The 19,774-nt window shown below is 36.4% G+C and overlaps 1 protein-coding gene across 1 annotated transcript; it reads right to left on the bottom strand.

The window, feature by feature from the left end:
* Positions 1-1,901: 1,901 nt before the first annotated feature.
* TNFAIP6 (TNF alpha induced protein 6) lies at positions 1,902-19,507 on the bottom strand. Its single transcript, XM_043894768.1, has 6 exons — positions 19,329-19,507; positions 14,959-15,096; positions 13,367-13,528; positions 8,988-9,216; positions 6,536-6,576; positions 1,902-2,607 (listed from the first exon to the last, which is right to left on the bottom strand). The coding sequence occupies exons 1-6, from the start codon at positions 19,420-19,422 to the stop codon at positions 2,429-2,431; spliced, it is 843 nt and encodes a 280-aa protein (XP_043750703.1). The 5' UTR covers positions 19,423-19,507; the 3' UTR covers positions 1,902-2,428.
* Positions 19,508-19,774: the final 267 nt, after the last annotated feature.

A 19,774-nucleotide genomic window follows, 5' to 3' on the forward strand; every position in this document is an offset into this window, starting at 1 on the left:
TTCTCTTCACTCTTTATGAATCTAAATTTCCTGAGTTATCATTGCAATGCCTCCTGACCTACATCCTCTATTCCCTTACCCCTGTCTTATCACACTCACTTGGCAAAAGCCCAACTGTGATGATTCCTACTCTCTCACTAATCTGTCCTTGTCCTTATATAGCTGAACATGGTCAGAGAAAAATAGCCTTGCTGATCCATCTCCAATTAAGGTCCATACCACAGGGAATTCCCTGGTGGTCAGTGGTTAAGACTTCCACTGCAAGGGGCACAGTTTCTATTGCTGGTCTGGGAACTAAAAAATCTTATGCCATGTGGGGTGGCCAAAAAATTTAAAAACAATTTTTTTAATTAAAAAAAGAAAGGTCCATATCACAAAGTTCATATGTGCCCTTCAGTTCAGTTCAGTCACTCAGTCATGTCCGACTCTTTGTGACCCCATGGAATTGCAGCACACCAGGCTTCCCTGTCCATCACCAACTCCCAGAGCCTACTCAAACTCATGTCCATTGAGTCGGTGATGCCATCGAACCATCTCATCCTCTGTTGTCTGCTTTTCCTCCCACCTTCAATCTTTCCCAGAACCAGGGTCTTTTCCAATGAGTCAACTTTTGCATGAGGTGGCCAAAGTATTGGAGTTTCAACTTCAGTATCAGTCCTTTCAGTGAACACCCAGGACTGATCTCCTTTAGGATGGACTGGTTGGATCTTCTTGCAGTCCAAGGGACTCTCAAGAGTCTTCTCCAACACCACAGTTCAAAAGCGTCAATTCTTCAGCGCTCAGCTTTCTTTCTAGTCCAACTCACATCCATACATGACTACTGGAAAAATCATAGCTTTGACTAGACAGACCTTTGTTGGCAAAGTAATGTGCTGTCTAGGTTGGTCATAGCTTTTCTTCCAAGGAACAAGCGTCTTTTAATTTCATGGCTGCAGTCACCATCTGCAGTGATTTTGGAGACCCCCAAAATAAAGTCTGTCACTGTTTCCATTGTTTCCCCATCTATTTGCCATGAAGTGATGGTATCGGATGCCATGATCTTAGTTTTCTGAATGTTGAGCTTTAAGCCAACTTTTTCACTCTCCTCTTTCACTTTCATTAAGAGGCTCTTTAGTTCTTCTTCACTTTCTGCCATAAGGGAGTCATCATATGCAGATGACACCTGCATATCTGAGGTTATTGATATTTCTCCCAGAAATCTTGATTCCAGCTTGTGCTTCATCCAGACCAGCGTTTTTCATGATGTACTCTGCATATAAGTTAAATAAGCAGAGTGACAATATACAGCTTTGACGTACTCCTTTCCCGATTTGGAACGAGTCTGTTGTTCCATGTCCAGTTCTAACTATTGCTTCTTGACCTGCATACAGATTTCTCAGGAGGCAGGTAAGGTGGTCTGGTATTCCCATCTCTTGAAGAATTTTCCAGTTTGTTGTGATCCACACAGTTGAAGGCTTTGGCATAGTCAATAAAGCAGAAGTGGATGTTTTTCTGGAACTCTCATGCCTTTTTGATGATCCAGTGGATGTTGGCTCTGGTTTCTTTGCCTTTTCTAAATCCAACTTGAACATCTGGAAGTTCACGGTTCACATACTGTTGAAGCCTGGCTTGGAGGATTTTGAGCATTACTTTGCTAGCATGTGAGATGAAATGTGCCCTTAATGTGTCCTTAAAACCTGCTATTTTCCTAGTCCATTCACTTTCTAGTTTCCCTAGAAGATACCTTCGTCTACTGAGTGAGTATGGCCCACCTGCCATCCAGCCTACCACCCATCCCATTCAGTGTCATAAAGTTCAGCTGATCTACCTCAAAAAATTTTTTCATTTTAATTAATCTCTGACTCAGTAATTCCACCTCTAGGACCCTATCTTGAATAATTAGAGGGATGTCCAAATACATATTTGTTCAAGGATGTTTATTGAAACAATATTTATAAAAACAACCAATAATTCCCACAATAGAGACAGGTTTACAGAAAGTATGGGACAGTCATACCATGGACATTTTACAGTTATTCAAAATCATGTTTTTGCAGAATACTCAGTGATAGGGGAAAACGTGCATACCATAAAATTCAAGGTTAAAAAAATTTAAGATTTCAAACTGTACCTAGAGTAGGATTCAATAATTTGAAGTACTAATACATACAGATGCATATATACATATACCATGAATTGAAAAATGACTTAAAAGTATGTATAAATTTAATGCTTGCTATTTTTATGCAAGGAGATTATGGGAGATTTTATTTTCTCATTCAAAGTTTTTTGTATTTCCCAGTTTTCCTCAAATTATCAGTTATCACTTTCACATTTAGAAAAATAATAAATAAACATTAATAATAATAATATAAAAGTGAGATCAAAAGTGTTCCAAAAGATAGAAACATAAATACGGAAAGTCTTTTTTTTTTTTTTTTTTTTGCTTTTATAAATGGCTAAATCTTCCAGCTAAAAAGTTTTTATTTCCAGTAGAAGTAGTACTTGTAGTACTTGCATTCTTTCCTTGACTGGATTTGGATGGAGGATCCACTGCGACATATTTGATTTGGAAACCTCCTGCAGTCACTGAAGCATCACTCAGGAACTTCAATGTCATGACATTTCCTGGGGAGGAGGAAGATGCAGAAGAACCAAGATGTTACTCTTCTTCAATTTAGCTGACAGTTCAAAGACTCATCATTCTCATAGGGGGAATGTAAAAATTCATGAACAAGACTCCTAGAATTCAGAGGTATATTTTCAAGTTGTTGAGTCTGTAGTATCATTGCCAGGTGGAGCAAGGACTTCAGATTTTTCCTGTGGCTCTCTAATCTGTCCTACAGGAAATTTTGTCTATTCTGTTTTAAAAGGTTTTCTTTGTAGAAGGACCATCCATAGAATTACAGGAGAATAGCAGGCAGTTCAAACCAGTGAGATACAGATGGGTTATTTACTAAATGGTGTCAACAAACCTTTGCATTTGTTAAGAAAAAAAAAAGGAAAAAAGCCACAAAGCTAGATCTCTCTTTTAAACAAAGCACTTAACTACATTTTACCTGCATTAAAGACCAACACGTACCAAAAATAAAAAAGAAAAACTTCATTATATGAAATATATAGGAATATTTTTCTTTTTCATGTGGGAAAAGCCTTCTTAATCCAAATCACAAATCCAGATTTCTTTGCAAAACCCCCATACACACTGAATGCTAATTTCTTTTGTCAAGCACAGCTCTAAGTGTCTTTCATCTTATTTTCCACAGCAACATGATGAGGTGCCTACTACTAAAATAATCATTTTATAGATGAAATTGAGGCACAGAGAGCCTGAGTAGCTTGGCCAAGGCCACAGGGTTTTAAATGGCAGAACCAGGTTTGAACCTAGAGTTCATGCTCTGGTCTACTAAACTCTTTTCAAACTTGGGAGAGCTGCTTAAATGAAAAAAGAAATTTTTTCTTGTAGACAACTCAACTGGTTGAAATAAAAATTGGCACAGTAGGGCCTAGTGCTAATTTGCTGACATCTATCCACATCTATGGCTTCCCATGTGGCATAGTAGTAAAGAATCCGCCTGCCAATGCAGGAGACACAAGAGTTGTGGGTTTGATCCCTGGGTCAGGAAGATTCCCTGAAGAAGGAAATGGCAACCCACTCCAGTATTCTTGCCTGGAAGATTCTATGAACAGAGGAGCCTGGTGGGCTACAGTCCGGGGGGTCGCTAAGAGTCAGACTCGACTGAACATACACACACACACACCTAAGTGACCCCAAAATTTCACTTTTAGGAATTAACTCTTAAAAAAAAAATAGCACTAACAAGTAGAAGTATGAAAATATTTAGGGGACTTCCCTGGTGGTTCAGTGCCTAAGATTCTGCATTCCCAATACTGGGAGCCAGGGTTCAATCCCTTGTCAGGGAACTAGATCCTACATGTGACAACTAAGACCCAGCACAGACAGATAAATAAATATTTTGGGGGGGCTCCAAAATCACTGCAGATGGTGACTGCAGCCATGAAATAAAAAGACGCTTACTCCTTGGAAGTAAAGTTATGACCAACCTAGACAGCATATTAAAAAGCAGAGACATTACTTTGCCAGCAAAGGTCCATCTGGTCAAGGCTATGGTTTTTCCAGAAGTCATGTATGGATGTGAGAGTTGGACTGTGAAGAAAGCTGAGCACCGAAGAATTGATGCTTTTGAACTGTGGTGTTGGAGAAGACTCTTGAGAGTCCCTTGGACTTCAAGAAGATCCAACCAGCCCATCCTAAAGGAAATCAGTCCTGGGTGTTCATTGGAAGGACTGATGCTGAAGCTGAAACTCCAATACTTTGGCCACCTCATGTGAAGAGTTGACTCTTTGGAAAAGACCCTGATGCTGGGAGGGATTGGGGGCAGGAGGAGAAGAGTTGACAGAGGGCGAGATGGCTGGATGGCATCACCGACTCGATGGACATGAGTTTGGGTAGACTCTGGGAGTTGGTGATGGACAGGGAGGCCTGGCGTGCTGCAATTCATAGGGTTGCAAAGAGTCAGACATGACTGAGCAACTGAATTGAACTGAACTGAGTGAAATGTTGAGTAGCAAAAGACAAGAAAATCAGAAACAAATGCCTTCAGGGTGTTAAATATTGGTGTATGACAAATTTTGGCACCTATTAAGAGTCATTAAAAAGAACTAGAGTGATCTAAATATACAGGGCTTCCCAATTCTACTGTGACTTTGAAGTGGCTCCATAGTCTCCATGTACATAATGTTTGTTTGTTATAGGAGGACGTCTGGAAAGATGGACACCATGTGGTTGTCCAATGCCTTTCTTGGGTAGGGAGAGGAGAAGAGTGGGCACTTTCTTTCCTCATATACCTTTTATTAAAGTGGTACAACTATGGGTAGTTTTTAGTTTATTTTCTGTTTTTGTTTTTTAATATAAATATCCTGGGTTGAGTAAGCACATATTTAAGAAGAAAACTAGATCAAAATGTTAACAGCATTATCTCAACTGAGAGGATAGTACTTTAAACTTATTTTATATATTCTTTTTCTATTACTCTGTATCAGTGTGTATTCTTCCTGCTGTTTTGCGAAATCTTTGGCATTTTATTTAACTATGTTCTTTCTGTTGATTTGTTTCTCTTTGAATAATAAATTGTGTGGGTTTTTCTTTTTTTAGTTTCTTGCAGTTGTGCCAGAAAAACACTGATTTGGTGTTACATTTGGAGTCTGTTTTAGACAAAACAAGAAAAATGTCAAGTTTCAGGCTTCCTTTGGATTCTCCCTCTGTTTCACTTTTTTTTTAAATAGAATTCTCATCCCCCTCCCAACTACCCTCCTACATCTCATAAAGTGTCTTCTTTTAGTTTTCTGTTAACATGAAATATGTTCTCAAGTAAAGAATAAGAGATAAATAAAAAGTTTAAAAGATTGCTCTTCCTAAGGAGATTGTGACATAGTAATGAATTAATAAACTTTAAGCATTAATCATTCCAGTATTGAACAAGAATTTCCATCTCTTGTAATGATTCATCAATGAAAACTGCATGCACTGCAAAGCTAGGGTGTGGGACTAATTTAGCTTGTAGTATCTCAGTTTAGGGACTGTTTGGAATTTGCAATTCAATGTAGCTTTGGTGTTTTTAGTTGCAGAAGTATTGTGGTTTTTTTTTTTTTTTTTTTTTTTTAATGTCTCGAAGGAAAAATAGAGCAAGCCAGAATGCCAATTACTGGTACGAGTGATGAAAATAAAGAAAAAAATGAAGACATCGAAGAAAGTAAAAGTTATTAGCCAGAAAGTAGCAGTTTGAGGCAATAGCAGTGGTATTGCTCATTGCTATAAATCTATGCTGCTCCTGGAACATCTCTTGGCGCACATTTCAAGGAACAGCCTCATAAAATAATTGGCAAGAGGAAAAAGATTTGGAAAACACTGCTCACTATAGGTAGGCTTTTAAGATTAACTATGTGTAATTAGCATAGTAAAAGTTCTCTAACGTCTTCTAACAAAGAAACCTGTTTAACGTTGTTTAACCCAATGTTTCCCCAATTTACCTGACCTTAGAGCCCTTTTATCATGTAATATCTATTAAAAACACCTAACAGAACTGTGATCTTCACAAGACTTTCTTGGGATTGCTGTACTAATGTGAAAATGCAATAAATACAACTTAAAATTTTTTTCAGTGATGAAAGATATTTTTAACAACTTGACAAATTACTTTAATCCTTTATCGTATCGATGAAGTTTGGGCCTTTTGTTACCACATCTTATGGGAATTATAAGATACAGCAGTATTTATGGATTTGCAGACTCAAGACTATCTCAGACTGCATTTCCTGCAAGTAACCAGAGACTACACACGTTTTAAAGTATAAATAGAAAAAAAAAAAAAATAATAAAGTATAAATAGTTCTTTGCCTTTTACAAGCTAGCAAGCCATGTCTGTCTTCAGTTCTCAACTTTAAAAAGTTATGTAGTAATAACTATTGGATCGTTCACTTTCAGTGACACTGAGAAAGCAAATCATAGTTTTATTCCTCGATTTAGAGCCATTACCTGTACTAATGATGTCTTCTGGAAGCTCATCTCCACAGTATCTGAAAGAAAATTTTTAAAAAGGAGAGGTCACATGAATGATTATAATATAGCTCTTGCAAGTAACTAACTGATAATTGATGTACTTTGTATTTCCCCTAAGAGGTGCGTGTGTGCTCAGTCGTGCCTGACTTTTTGCAACCCCATGGACTATAACCTGCCAGGCTCCTCTGTCCATGGAAATTTTCCAGGCAAGAATACTGGAGTGGGATGCCATTGCCTACTCCAGTTCCTCTAAGTAACAGCTCACTTTTCTATTATTTACAACATTTTATTGTTTATTTATTTTTACTAGAATTTATAAGAGAGCCTGCGTGAGTGCTAAGTTGCTTCAATGTGTCTGACTCTGTGTATGGACCGTATGGACCGTATGGACCGTAGCCCGCCAGGTTCCTCTATCCATGGGATTCTCCAGGCAAGAATACTGAAGTGGGTTGCCATGCATTCCTCCAAGGAATTTTCCCGACCCTGGGATTGAACCCAAGTCTCTTACATCTCCTGCACTGGCAGGAGGGTTCTTTACCACTAGAGCCACCTGGAAAGCCCTTGAAAGAGAGAAGAGAGGCTAAAATATTGTTTCAAATAGCCTTCTTGCAGTATTGAGACTCTTAGGAAAGAAACTGTGGCATTTCTACTCTGTGTGTCTACAAAGTTTTTTGTGTGGTAGACAATTTGAATCTATTTGGGAAATTTTAAAAATTTGTTTCTGATTAATCTCATGATGTTTTCTTCACAGTTAAAGAAGAATGAGGGGGGTAAGACTGATTTAAAAAGGAAAAAATTACATTGGACCTTATAAGATGATGTGATTTTTATCTGAATCATGGCATGAAAGGAATTCCCTTGTACATAATTATATTTAAAAAATGGTTTTTGTTAGTTTCTAAAGAAAAAGTAGTTTATTCCAGAGAAGGAGAAAGTCTATCATAAAGGTAAATCACACAATATAATCCAGTAAATAACAAATTAGCCTGTAGATTAAAAAGTTATTTTATCTAGAACTGTAATTGATTTCTGAAACTAGATTTAGAATAAAAATATTATCTTAAGTGCCAAGATAGGAGGTCCATTCTTTCAAAAAAGACTTTGTTCTTAATTCCTCAGATCCCACTTCTAGTCTTCTTCAAACTATTTTTTAAAACTATTTATATTTTTTTCCATAGTAGTAGTCTCAGCTAAACAACAAAACAACAACAACAAAAAACACTTTCCATCCAAAAACTGCTCTTCATTTATGCAATAAATACCTTTGTTTTTCTTTCTATTTAAGTTACAGATTTCAAAGTCAATAAAAAGATATTGTCTATTATTTTAAATTATCCCCACTACTATTTTCTTTCATTAAATTACTATCATGGATAATAGAGAATTGATAACTGACAATCCATTGATGATAGATATTTTAAAATACACTAAGTGGGGACCTGAATATGTAAAACACCTACCTGTGCTCTCTTTAATTTATAATATTTCATACAGTGTTGCAAAATTTGTACTGTAAAATTTAAACTATATTAAAGATATTGGGTCGGAGAAAGCAATGGCAACCCACTCTAGTACTCTTGCCTGGAAAACCCCATGGACAGAGGAGCCTGGTAGGCTGCAGTCCGTGGGGTCGCTAAGAGTTGGAAATGACTGAGCGACTTCTCTTTCACTTTTTACTTTCATGCATTGGAGAAGGAAATGGCAACCTACTCCAGTGTTCTTGCCTGGAGAATCCCAGGGACGGCAGAGCCTGGTGGGCTGCCGTCTATGGGGTCGCACAGAGTCGGACACGACTGAAGTGACTTAGCAGCAGCAAAGATATTGGGTGAGAACACGCACCAAAAATATTGTGTCCCAGCATCTTGAAAAACCAGGAGAGAAATACTGAGGAAAGGAACATTTGTTTTTTCATGACAAAGAAAGCTATTTTTAAGAAGATATCCATTGTATAATTAGCTAAACTGTATGAGAGAAGGGGCTCTAGTGTACTTATTTACCTCATATCATAATGCTTAGTACAATGCTTTGTATGCAGAAGAAAGGCAACAATTACTGAATTTATAATTATATAGTAGGTTGACAGAAATCAGAACACTTAAAAACCCCAACAAATTTCCCATCCTACATATCTTCTTTCTCCTGTTAGTCAAATCTTGAGGTCTACATAAATAGAATATTTAACTGTTACAATTTAACAAATCAAAAAGTAGCTATCACTATTTTAATCATAAGTAGAGGTAGCAGCTGACTATGGCTTGTTAGGACTAACACTGCAAAGAAAAATCTTGGTTAGGAAAGGAAAGGATGTTGCAGGGGAATAGATAAACTGGAAAATCAATATTATAGGGACAGTTGGGGAGAAATTAAAGAAGCATCATGCAAAATATCAGATGTCCATTAGCTTCCTGTATGGAGAAGCAACACATACCTTCCCACAAAGCCATGGACATCATCATAACTGTCGTATACTTCAACATAGTCAGCCAAGCAAGCTGGGTCATCTTCAAGGTCAAAGTCCAAAAAACTCAGGTGAATGCGCTGACCATACTTGAGTCTAATGTGCCAGTAGCAGATTTGGTTATCATCATACTCATTTGGGAAGCCTGGAGATTTAAAAATTCTCTTTGGATCTGTAAACACACCACCACACTCCTTTGCTGAAATGAGAAAAGAAAAAAAAAAAAAAGCTTTTAAAAAGATGACTCCTACTTTAAAAAAATATTCATTTCTTAATGTCCATCTATTTAGTACTTTTTATGAAGTAAAAATAAAGACATGAATAAATATATAGCCTCCATAGTATATTGTGTGTAATTGTAGCTGAAGAATAACTATTTTTTGTTAATAGTTGCTAAATTCTCGAAAATAAACATAGACCACTTGTGATTTTTTTAAAAAAGTAAAGTAGCAAAAAAATAATTGTGCTCCTGTTTACATTTCTTGCTCTGTTCACATTTTAAGCATAGAGCACACATCTTAAGTGCATACTTAAATGTGTTTTGACAAATATTGATACATATACCTACCTGTATTTCCAACATATACCTACTTCACCAACATATATCTACATCACCAACTATGACAGGGGTTTTGTCCTGTGGTGTAACCACTGTGTCTTCGGGGACTTGAACACTTAGAATAATACATCCAATAAATTCTGTTTGGAAAATCCTTATAAAGACCACTAGGGAACTTGAAGGTCATTCTAATCCAGTTAAAAGGAAGAATTGATAATCATTCTACACTCCTTTTATTGGTTTAAATTAGCAACTTAATTCTAATACTATTTGAGGATTTGGTGGAGATATCTATGTTGATTTTTTCAAGTCATTTACCATTTCATAGATTTCTGTCATGTCCCATAACCTCTTATAAGAGTGAACAATCTCTGCCAGAACAGTAATTTTGCAGTATGACGTAGAAGGAAAGCTATAGAAGGGTCCCAGTTCATTTTAATTACATATCAACTAAATGTCTAGTGTCTTAAAAAAACGATAGAAACTGGAAATTCAAAAATAATCTGAGTGGTGGTGTGGAGGTCGTGACTCTGGTAGTATTCAAAGATATTTTTATTGTATCAATTAGAGGCTTTTTACAAGAATATTCTTTTTAAAAATAACTATGATAAAAAATTTTGCTAGAATCCTTAACACCGTAGAGGTTAAGGAGCTTGTGTCCCCAGAGCAGAACAGGCTCTTAGAAAGGCTGGGGAGTGACAAGGAAGGTCAGCAACCTAGTCTGAGCTCGGTGATCAGTCCGTACCTCAGTGTCTTCATTGATAAAATAAATGTAGTCATGCCTCTTCTGTTACCTCCCTCACAGCACAATTTTGAAGATAAATATAGAGGATAGCTTAACGGTATTATGCAAAGTGTAAGCTATTCATATTGTGTTATTAAATCTTATAAAATATATAGTGTTTATGTGCATGTAAGGGGCTTCCCTGGTGGCTCAGATGGTAAAGAATCTGCCTGTAATGCAGGACACCGGGGTTGGATCCCTGGGTTGATAAGATTCCCCTGGAGAAGGGAATGGCTACCCACTCCAGTATTCTTGCCTGGAGAACTCCATGGACAGAGGAGCCTGGTGGGCTATACAGTCCATGGGGTCTCAAAGAGTCAGACATGACTGAGTGACTAACAAGTGCCCACTTTGGGAGTGATTTTCCCTGTCCCATAGCATCCTATATTTACATATATATAATATCTATATAGAAATAATATTTATATATGTGTGTGTGTGTGTGTATATATATATATATATATATATATAGCCCCGTGTCTTGTGGTTTGCACTATCTTACTTCCCCATCCAGGGATTGAACCCACACCCTTGGCAGTGAAAGTACAAAGTCCTAACCACTGGATCGCTAGGAAATTCCCAGCCTCCTGTATCTTTGATGTATTTATCACTAGATTAGGGAAAAATCCAAAATATTGAACTTCTTTGGTTGTATATTTAGCTATACCTATCAGCTCTATATTTCATGTTACGTATAACTGTTGCCTCATCTCTGGCTTATTTAGAAAATGACAGATTTATGAAGCAGACTTCTTAAATCTGACTTTATAAATGTGAGCACTGACTGCTAATTGGTTGAGAAGTGTTTATGCAGGAGGGAGTCAGCATCATGCCACATGGTCAGAACTTGAATGAGCGAGGCTACCTCTGTACACTTCGGAATGACCCTGTTCTTCCTTGCTTCAAGCAGCTGTAACTTGGCGATACTGATTAATTAATGATCATTAATTTATTTTCCTGATACTGTTATGATTTTTTTCATTCCAGTCGTACATTTTTCTGTACGATTCTGTACACATTTTCCTAGAGTGAAAAGTACTCAGCCTCTATGAGAAATAAATACAACTTACAAAAATTTGTAAGTTAAGTTGGCATTCTTATAAAAGAGCAATGAAATGTACAGAATCCTAGGAGACTTGTTCTTACTCAATTCTCAGCTTACTTTTAGATTCAGTGACATGCTGATTATTTAGGATGTGGTTAACCTGAAGGGGACTGGGGGCCGCCTGAACTAGCAATGGGAGAAGCACAGTTCCCTAAAAAACGATTGGAATGAAAAAAAAATCATAACAGTATCAGGAAAATAGTGATTATTAATTAATCAGTATCTCCAAGTTAGAGTAAAAAGAGAAGTGCCTGTATAAATATATTTAAGGAAAAGGGGGAATTCCCTGGTGGCCTAGCGGTTTGGATTCTGGGCTTTCACTGCCTTGGCCTGTGTTCAATCCCTGGTTGGGGAACTGAGATCTTGCAAGCACTGTAGCACAACCCCCCCCCCCCAAAAAAAAAAAAGGAAGAGAGGAGGGGAGAGAGAGGAAAAGGAGGATATAAATTATTAACAATGACTAAATATAGGACTGAATGTTGTATGCGTGTTTGCGTGCTCAGTTGGATCCAACTCTTTGCGACCCCATGGACTGTAGCTAGCCAGGGTCCTCTGTCCATGGAATTTCCCAGCCAAGAATACTGGAGTGGGTTGCCATTTCCTACTCCATAAATGTAGTATAGTATAGGCTTAACGTATGTCAAAGTGGTTTGAAAGAGTCTATATGAATGTGCTATAAGTATTTATTCAGATTTTGTCTCAAGTGGGAGTAGGTGATAACACTAGACAAAATTCTCTTCTACCAGAATACATATTCTTTTGAGATATAGGTTAGCTACAAACATGAGAAACTGCTCTCCAATGACTAATATTATTAAACGATAACAAATTCTATAAAGCTATGCTAGAACTTCACTGTAACTCTCCTACTGTTACAGACTTTCTCATAAAGTAGATACAAATGGGATACCACCTGAGGATATTTATGATCATAAATATAGGAAATAATTTGTGACATGTTGTAACAGTTTGTAATATTATCCTGGGGGAAATAAATCCCCAGTCTACTTTTTTCTCTAAGAGCATGGAGCAAGAATTACTCTTCATAGTAATTATGATGAGTTAATTTTCTCTTTAAAGTTTTCCTGACTATAATCAACCATGGAAAAAGAATATGAATAAAATATGTACTATATAATAATAACTAGAATATCCAGTTTAAAAAAACACAGAGTGGGAGTTGCTTAGTTTGGAAATTTAAGTATTTATACACAAAAAGAAATTAGGAAAAACAATTTGTTTATTCTGTCTCCTTTTTCTCATTCTATTAAAAGGATAACTTTGAACAGTTAACATTTTGCAGTATTATACTACTTCATAGTTTTAACTAATTCACTGTGATAAGTTTATAATCTGCTTTTTTTTTTTTTTTCCTTTGTGCTCAGGAAGTTCCCTGGCACAGAAAACTAAATTTGAGATCTCACTTGCCTACTAATTATCAGCTGTCTGATCTGGGGAAAGTACTTAAGTTCTTGAACTTTCAGTTTCCTGAATTCTAAAATGAGTATAACAATAACTCCTTGCAGAGTTGTGAACATTAAGTAACAGTGTGGATGAAGGGACATAAGTCAGCGTTTGGCACAGCATAACCATTCTATGAATGGTAGTTGTTATTATAATTACCATTACTGGGGACTTCCCTGGTGGTCAAGTACGTAAACGTCTGGCTTGCAGTGCAGAGCCTGCAGGTTTGATCCCTGGCTGGTGAACCAAGATCCCACATGCCATGGGGAAGCTGAGCCCACATGCTGCAACTAAGACCTGATGCAGCCAAATGTATATTTAAAAAATTTTTTTTAATTATCATTATTAAATTGATTTGTCTCTGGAAGAAGAAGACATTTCTTTTTCATAACATGTAACTGTTTTTGTATAGGATAAAATTACTGTTTTCCACAAACCATGTGGGTTGTAGCAGTATGCGTCCCATCTTTCACTTCTATTGAGACGGATTCCGTAATCGATAATACCAGTTTTTCCAAATCCACAGTTGGGCCCTGGCTTCACAATAGGGTATCCAACTCTGCCCTTGGCCATCCACCCAGCAGCACAGACATGAAATCCTGCAAGACAGTGGAAGGGTAATGGCTTAACTTGTATGTTCCCTCCGCTGAGCAAAGGTTATCTCAACCAAGATGGCCCCTCCCAACAGGAACAGTGTCTTAACTGCCGAAATCCAGTTTACGTATAAGGGGAAAAACGGTTTTCTTAAAAAATAAAGTTTGAACACATAATAAAAGTTCTTATAACATCTGACTTTTACTAGAAAATGATATCTTGGCAAAAAAAAAAAAAGATGGACTAAGAAATGATAATACCAGGGATATGAAAACAATCCAATTTCAGAGCTGGCTTCTTTTCACAAATGACCCTACTAGTGCCATGAAATAACTAAAATTAACACCAATACTGAAAACATTTTTTTCAAATGATAGTGTCTCTTTCAGAATCAATTAAGATATTTCTAATATTTTTAAAAATTTGAATAAAGATAAAAGCACTCAACATTTCAAACAAAGCCTCAGCCCTGTTTTCCTTGCTCAGCTTTGGAGGCTCTTTTAATATTTGCCAATGCCATCCAAGAACGATTTGATGACAAGTCCCTGGTGGCTAGTAATGGCTCTGGCTTTTGCATGCATCATTCCAGTTACTATGTCACACACAGCCCTGTGGGTATAGACTGAACAGTCATCTGGGGAAGACTCTGGGCCATTTTTGAAAACACCTTTATTTTTGTCTTGGGTAATATGTAATATTTGCATGAGCTTTGCCAGGTGTGTTCCTATAAACAAAGGGATTTCTTTAATGGAGAAGATAATTCTGAATGGAGGTGGCCTTTTGGATTCTCCTGAAAATCCAGGAGAGACAGTAGCAGCCTCCTCGCCCTATCCCAACCCCCAGCGTTTATTATAAAGAAGCAAACAGTATTCGTTAATTACTGGGTTTTCACCAGGTATCCTGACATCAACTTCCCAGTATCTTCCATCTTTACAACTCTTTTCCTCATGGCTTTTGATCCTAAAGTACAAATGCATTCTCCCACTTAATGTAAAAAAAGAAAAGGAAAAACTTGAAAAAAAAAATCACTAAATTCACTGTTTCTTCTACCAAGTGAATTTCTTTGTAAGATTCAGCATAGCAACATCATTTAACAGCTGAGGAAACCCACAGAGATCAAGAAAAGATAAAATGGTATAATATTAGAAATGAATAGCAATGGCATTAGAATTAATGAGGAAATTAAATGATATCGAGATGATATCTTCATTTTCTTTTGACTTTAATTTATTTGTTCTGAATGGGAGGTGACCCCAACTCAGTTGCTTGTTTTAGAAACTGTCCATCATCTAGCTGTAGGCAGAGACAATGGGAGAAGCCAGAGGAACTATTAGCAGAGGTGGAGAAGTAAGTCTTAATAAGAGGTTGCAGGAAAGGTGGAAAAATTTTTTTCCCAAGGGTGAAAAAGAAGAAATATTATGTTCAAAGAAGTTACCAATTTTTCTGGCTGCCTCTAACTGCTTGTAGGTGGCAAGATGGCCACCTTCATATTCACACACCGCCTTCGCTTCTGCGTAGGTGAGCTTGTATTTGCCGGACCGCGCTTCCCTGTGGTACACGCCTGCTGCTTGTTCTGTGAATTCACAAAATGTCGTAAATGCACTGTTACCCATTCTTGTCGAACAAGGGAAATTTTGTGGCCTCATCTGGAAGATTACATCAGCTATTGTTCCTGCCAAAGGGTTCCCTGGGTCGGCTGCCTTGAATGGCTGAGTTTTCATTGTTAGAAAGCTTTGGGAAACATTTTGAATGAGGGGAATTTTGGGGGGACACAGAGAGAAACTTGAGACTAAGTTATGTTTTTGAACTGAGAGCCCAAAAGAAAGTTTTAATACAGCATTGTATTTCTGCACTATCCAAAGGTGATAAAGTTTTAACTTGTTTTTTGGCTTTGTTTTAAAAACTTGGAAAGATAAGCACTAGGAAAAGAAAAAGAGTCAAAGGCAAAAGAACCACTGAAAATTGGCTCATAATGAAGGAGAAAAATAAGCCAAAATATCCATTTGAGGGAAATGAGTAATGCAATATAATTGAGAATTTAGTAAACAAATCAAAAACTGAGGAACAGTTTGAAAGAATCCAAAGGCACCAAATAGTGCATTAAAGAAAAGAAAAATAGATATAACTACAGCTGAGAAAAAGTGGGACACACCTAACTACCAGTTCCTAAGTTCTTTACCTGGCTTGTCTTTTTTCAGTTCACATTTGTTCCCAGCACATTTTAGATGGTATTAAGTCATATGTGAGCTGTCTCCTAGTAGATCACTGTTTAAATTGATTGTTTTGAGTTTGGAGTGTATTTTGCCATAGAAACAATGTGAAAAGATTCCCAGGACAATAGTCATAGCATAGCTCTAATAGTTCTGTGTAGACTATCAAGATTATTGTTAAGTTTGTGTACCCCGACCTGTGTAATCAGCCACCATTAAGACCATTTCCAACAAGAATTTGTATTTCTAGCCTTGCAGCAAGATATGAATCCAGCAGTATTAGAAATACTGTTCTTTACTCTCTACCCAAAGCTGAAGTTGACAATGCCAATTCAATAGGAGATGCTGCTTGGCATTTTCCCTGCTTTTCTAGACTCATGAGATCCTGCTCTTATACCTTATATGGTAAAAGCCTATCACGCATACACAGCACGTTAGTCAGTCTGATACTTAGAGGTCAGAAAGCACAAGGAGCATCAAAGTCATTTGCCCTTTTGAGAGTTACATACTTTCCAAGTGTCCTTCATAGGTAAAGCCTCATTAACTCAACTTTTACCAGCTTCCAGTGTAGCTGTTTTAAGAATTTACTATGAGGTACTTTGCTAGGTTCTGGGGAATCAAGCCCTGTGCTAATGGGCAAGGCAAGTACATCTATTTTGAAGTACAGGGATACTGAGGCTTTTAGTAGAGAAGAGAGGCATGTAGTACTTAGTAATATATGTGATGGAGATGATTGTTACTTTTTAAAAATGTTAGAATTGTATTTGTTCTGTAAAAGATCTTTATTTGAAAAAAATTTGATTATTTTGTCTGCCCAGTGTTTCTCAAACTAAAATTTCCTTTATATTTTAGTCCCCAAATAAAAATCTGATGTATTAGAAACAAGACAGCAAGCTAAGTCCCACATCACCAAATGAAGGCTTAAGTATAATTTCAGCTCACCCAGAAATGGAATCAAAAGCCTACTTTTTTGCTAATAAAACTTCCTTATCTTGCTCCTTTCTGCCTATGAAAGTTTTGCATTTCGTACCACTCCTTGGAGCTCCTTCTGTTAAATTGGATGCTGCCAAATTCAAATGGATTTTTGCTCAGAAAACTCAAAAGTTTAAGTATGCCTCAGTTTTTCTTTTAACAGGTTTGGAGGGGAAAAAGATAAACAGAAAGATTAAAAAATAATTTTAAGTTTTCTTCCCAGTAGTTTTTCTGAAAACTTTGGTACCTCTTGAAACTTGTCTGTAATAAGATAGTAACTTACATAGTAGCAATGTCTATTCTATAATTTTTAATGGATTAAATGATATTAATATTCCACATTGCTCCTGAAAGAGACCCAAACTTCCCATTATCTTGCCTTATGAACAAGTTGAGAACTCTTGGCATGTGTACTTGAATATTTTAAGCACAGATTTATTTTAAAGTATTTCTTAATTCAGAATTTATACTACTAAAATGGTCCTTTGAATAATGAGTCTTAATCTAAAGAGTTTCACCTTTCAGAAGAAGTAATTATTTTTCTAGTTGTCATTCATTAAAATTGAAAATCTGCTTAACCAATAATTTCCTTTTCCTTTTATTAATAGTTAAGCGGTAAACACTAGCAGGTTGGCTCTGATTTCTACTTCTGGTTCTGTCATAGACCAGTTGTGTGACCTTGTATTAATTACTGCCTGAACCTCAGTTTCTTCACCTAGCAAATGGGAATAATGACAGTTATTTTTTGGAATATACAAACCATGAAACCTATAAGCATTGTTTCTGGATCCTAGTAGGAGCTCATGATAATGTTACTTTTCCTTTCTCCTTTTTCAGATTCAAAACAATGGTTAAAAGGAATTGCTTATTTGTACATTTTTAAATTTTCCATTTAAACTAGTTGAAGTCACTTGTCCTTATGTGTCTTAAAATTTACTATTTAAGAAATTAGAGTATACAAGAGTTAAAAATAAACCTTAGGGTCCCTTACTTCAGACTTCTCATTTTACCAGCATGGAACTGAGACCAAGAATTTTAAGTGCCTTGTTCTTGATAGTTGCTAGCAGATTCCTGCCTTCTAATTCAACTCTCTTCCCCCTCTAAACAGTTTTCTAATACTACATTGATCTAACCAACTGTAAACAGTTTATGCCAGGCTGGCTGGTCAATAATTTGTCCCACTTTGAAGCAATATGCAATCACTCCAGGCCTCAGATGTGCAGCATACTATTAACAAATATTTGGGTTTACTTCCCTCTACCTCTGGGACAGAACTTCTATTGTCCAGGTTTCTATTTTGGTGATATACAACATCACTAAAAAAAAAACAAAACCAAAACTCCATTTTACTTCATCATTAGATAATTTGACAGAATTTCAGTTTATCCATTTGGGTTCAACTCTTACTAGCTTTATGATCCTTTTTTTCATTTCTGACAAATAGGTGTGTTTCCCAAGTTCAATGGTGTGTAATGAAAATAAACAGAAAGACTTGCTCATTCCTCTAGTAAATTCCAGACCCCATCTTGGCCAAATGGATTGCACTGTTCAGCATGAAAGTAGTTCACTGGCTCAAGCTGAAAAAAGAGGCGGTAAGGCTGTGCATTGCAAATCAAGTTTTTTAATGAAATCCGCATGGCTGTAGTTATTACCAGAAAGAACTACGCTGAAAGGGAAGATATTCTACAACTCTGTGCTGTTTAGCAAGCATAAAATCAAGATCTAGGTTAATTTTGCTTTCTCTTTATTTCTCTGTTTTATATAAGGATCTGTCAATTTTCTTCTTGAGCAATTCAAAAAAATTTCATCATCAGATACAACAGTGAACAATAAAGCAATAATAATCTGTGTCATGAGAATTAAAACATTGTTTAGCGTACTCTATGGAGCATTTGGGGTTTTATCTATTTAGTGTTTTTTGTTCTATTGTTTATATTCTCAGTTAGGCCTGTGTCATTTCCTTACATTTAACAAAACAAAACAACAAAAGAAACTTTCCTTGTCTAACAGAAGAGGTAGGAAAGTATTTAAATGGCTAGCTTAAACAAAAGAAATCAACTGATAAGAATGCATTCAGAAATACAAGCTTTTTTGATTTTTTCTATATTACAAGATGGCTTTGTAAAACTAGTTGAAAGATGTTTGGAAAAACATGAGAGATACTACAGGTCAGAGTGCACACAGCAGTGATTGTAAAATTATTTTATATTCCAGTTTACCTGTTATAATTCTCTTATGGTTACCTGTTATGAAATCTGACTGCAAATGCATTAAAATAAGAACAAAATAATGTATTAGTAACTTTATTTTGTTAAAGACACTATCCCCATTATACTACCACACCTGCTTTGAAAATTTTAAAGGACATATTCATATGGACTATAAATATTAACCTCTATTTTCTACTCAACAGTTCACTTTATAAAAAGCTATTCTAAAATTTTAGAAGGCAGGAACACTTAAAAAAAATGGTATATACACTCCATCAGCTGTTTTTCCCAAATAATTTTCTTAGAAAACATCAGCCTTAAATAGAAGAGAAAAATTTACAGCTTTGATTCACTTCTGTATGAATTCAAAGAAGTGACTTCCCCAGCAAGAAGCTATGAGTGAAGTTTCTTACCAAGCCATATGGAGTTATGAAAAATTCCGTTCTTGAATCCCCATCCGTGAGCCTCTTCCCATAGAAAGACAAATAAGTAAATTAAGATGATCATATCTCAGTCGTGGAGAAGGAATGTCCTGTTAGGGGCTGCTCGGGATAAATTCTCAGAGCAGAGACTGAAATGTGTCTGAACATCTGGTTTCCACATCTTTTAAATGTTTTTTTTTTTTCAGCTGTGAGGTCAGCAAGCGCTCTCCAATGGCATTTTCTGCTGTAGAATTACACAATTAACTCACTGTCTGAGGCAAATCCTCTGACTCATTTGCATTGGCAACTCAAACTAAGGATATAGGACGATCATCTACGTTTTAAAATTCACTTACTTGGAAAGGAGACCATTTATTCTGTCTGTCACGGACACTTTCCTATTAGGAAGTTCTTTATAACTTGGTGCAGATTCAGCA

Source organism: Cervus elaphus, chromosome 33, assembly GCF_910594005.1.
Source record: "Cervus elaphus chromosome 33, mCerEla1.1, whole genome shotgun sequence".
Lineage (NCBI taxonomy): Eukaryota > Metazoa > Chordata > Mammalia > Artiodactyla > Cervidae > Cervus > Cervus elaphus.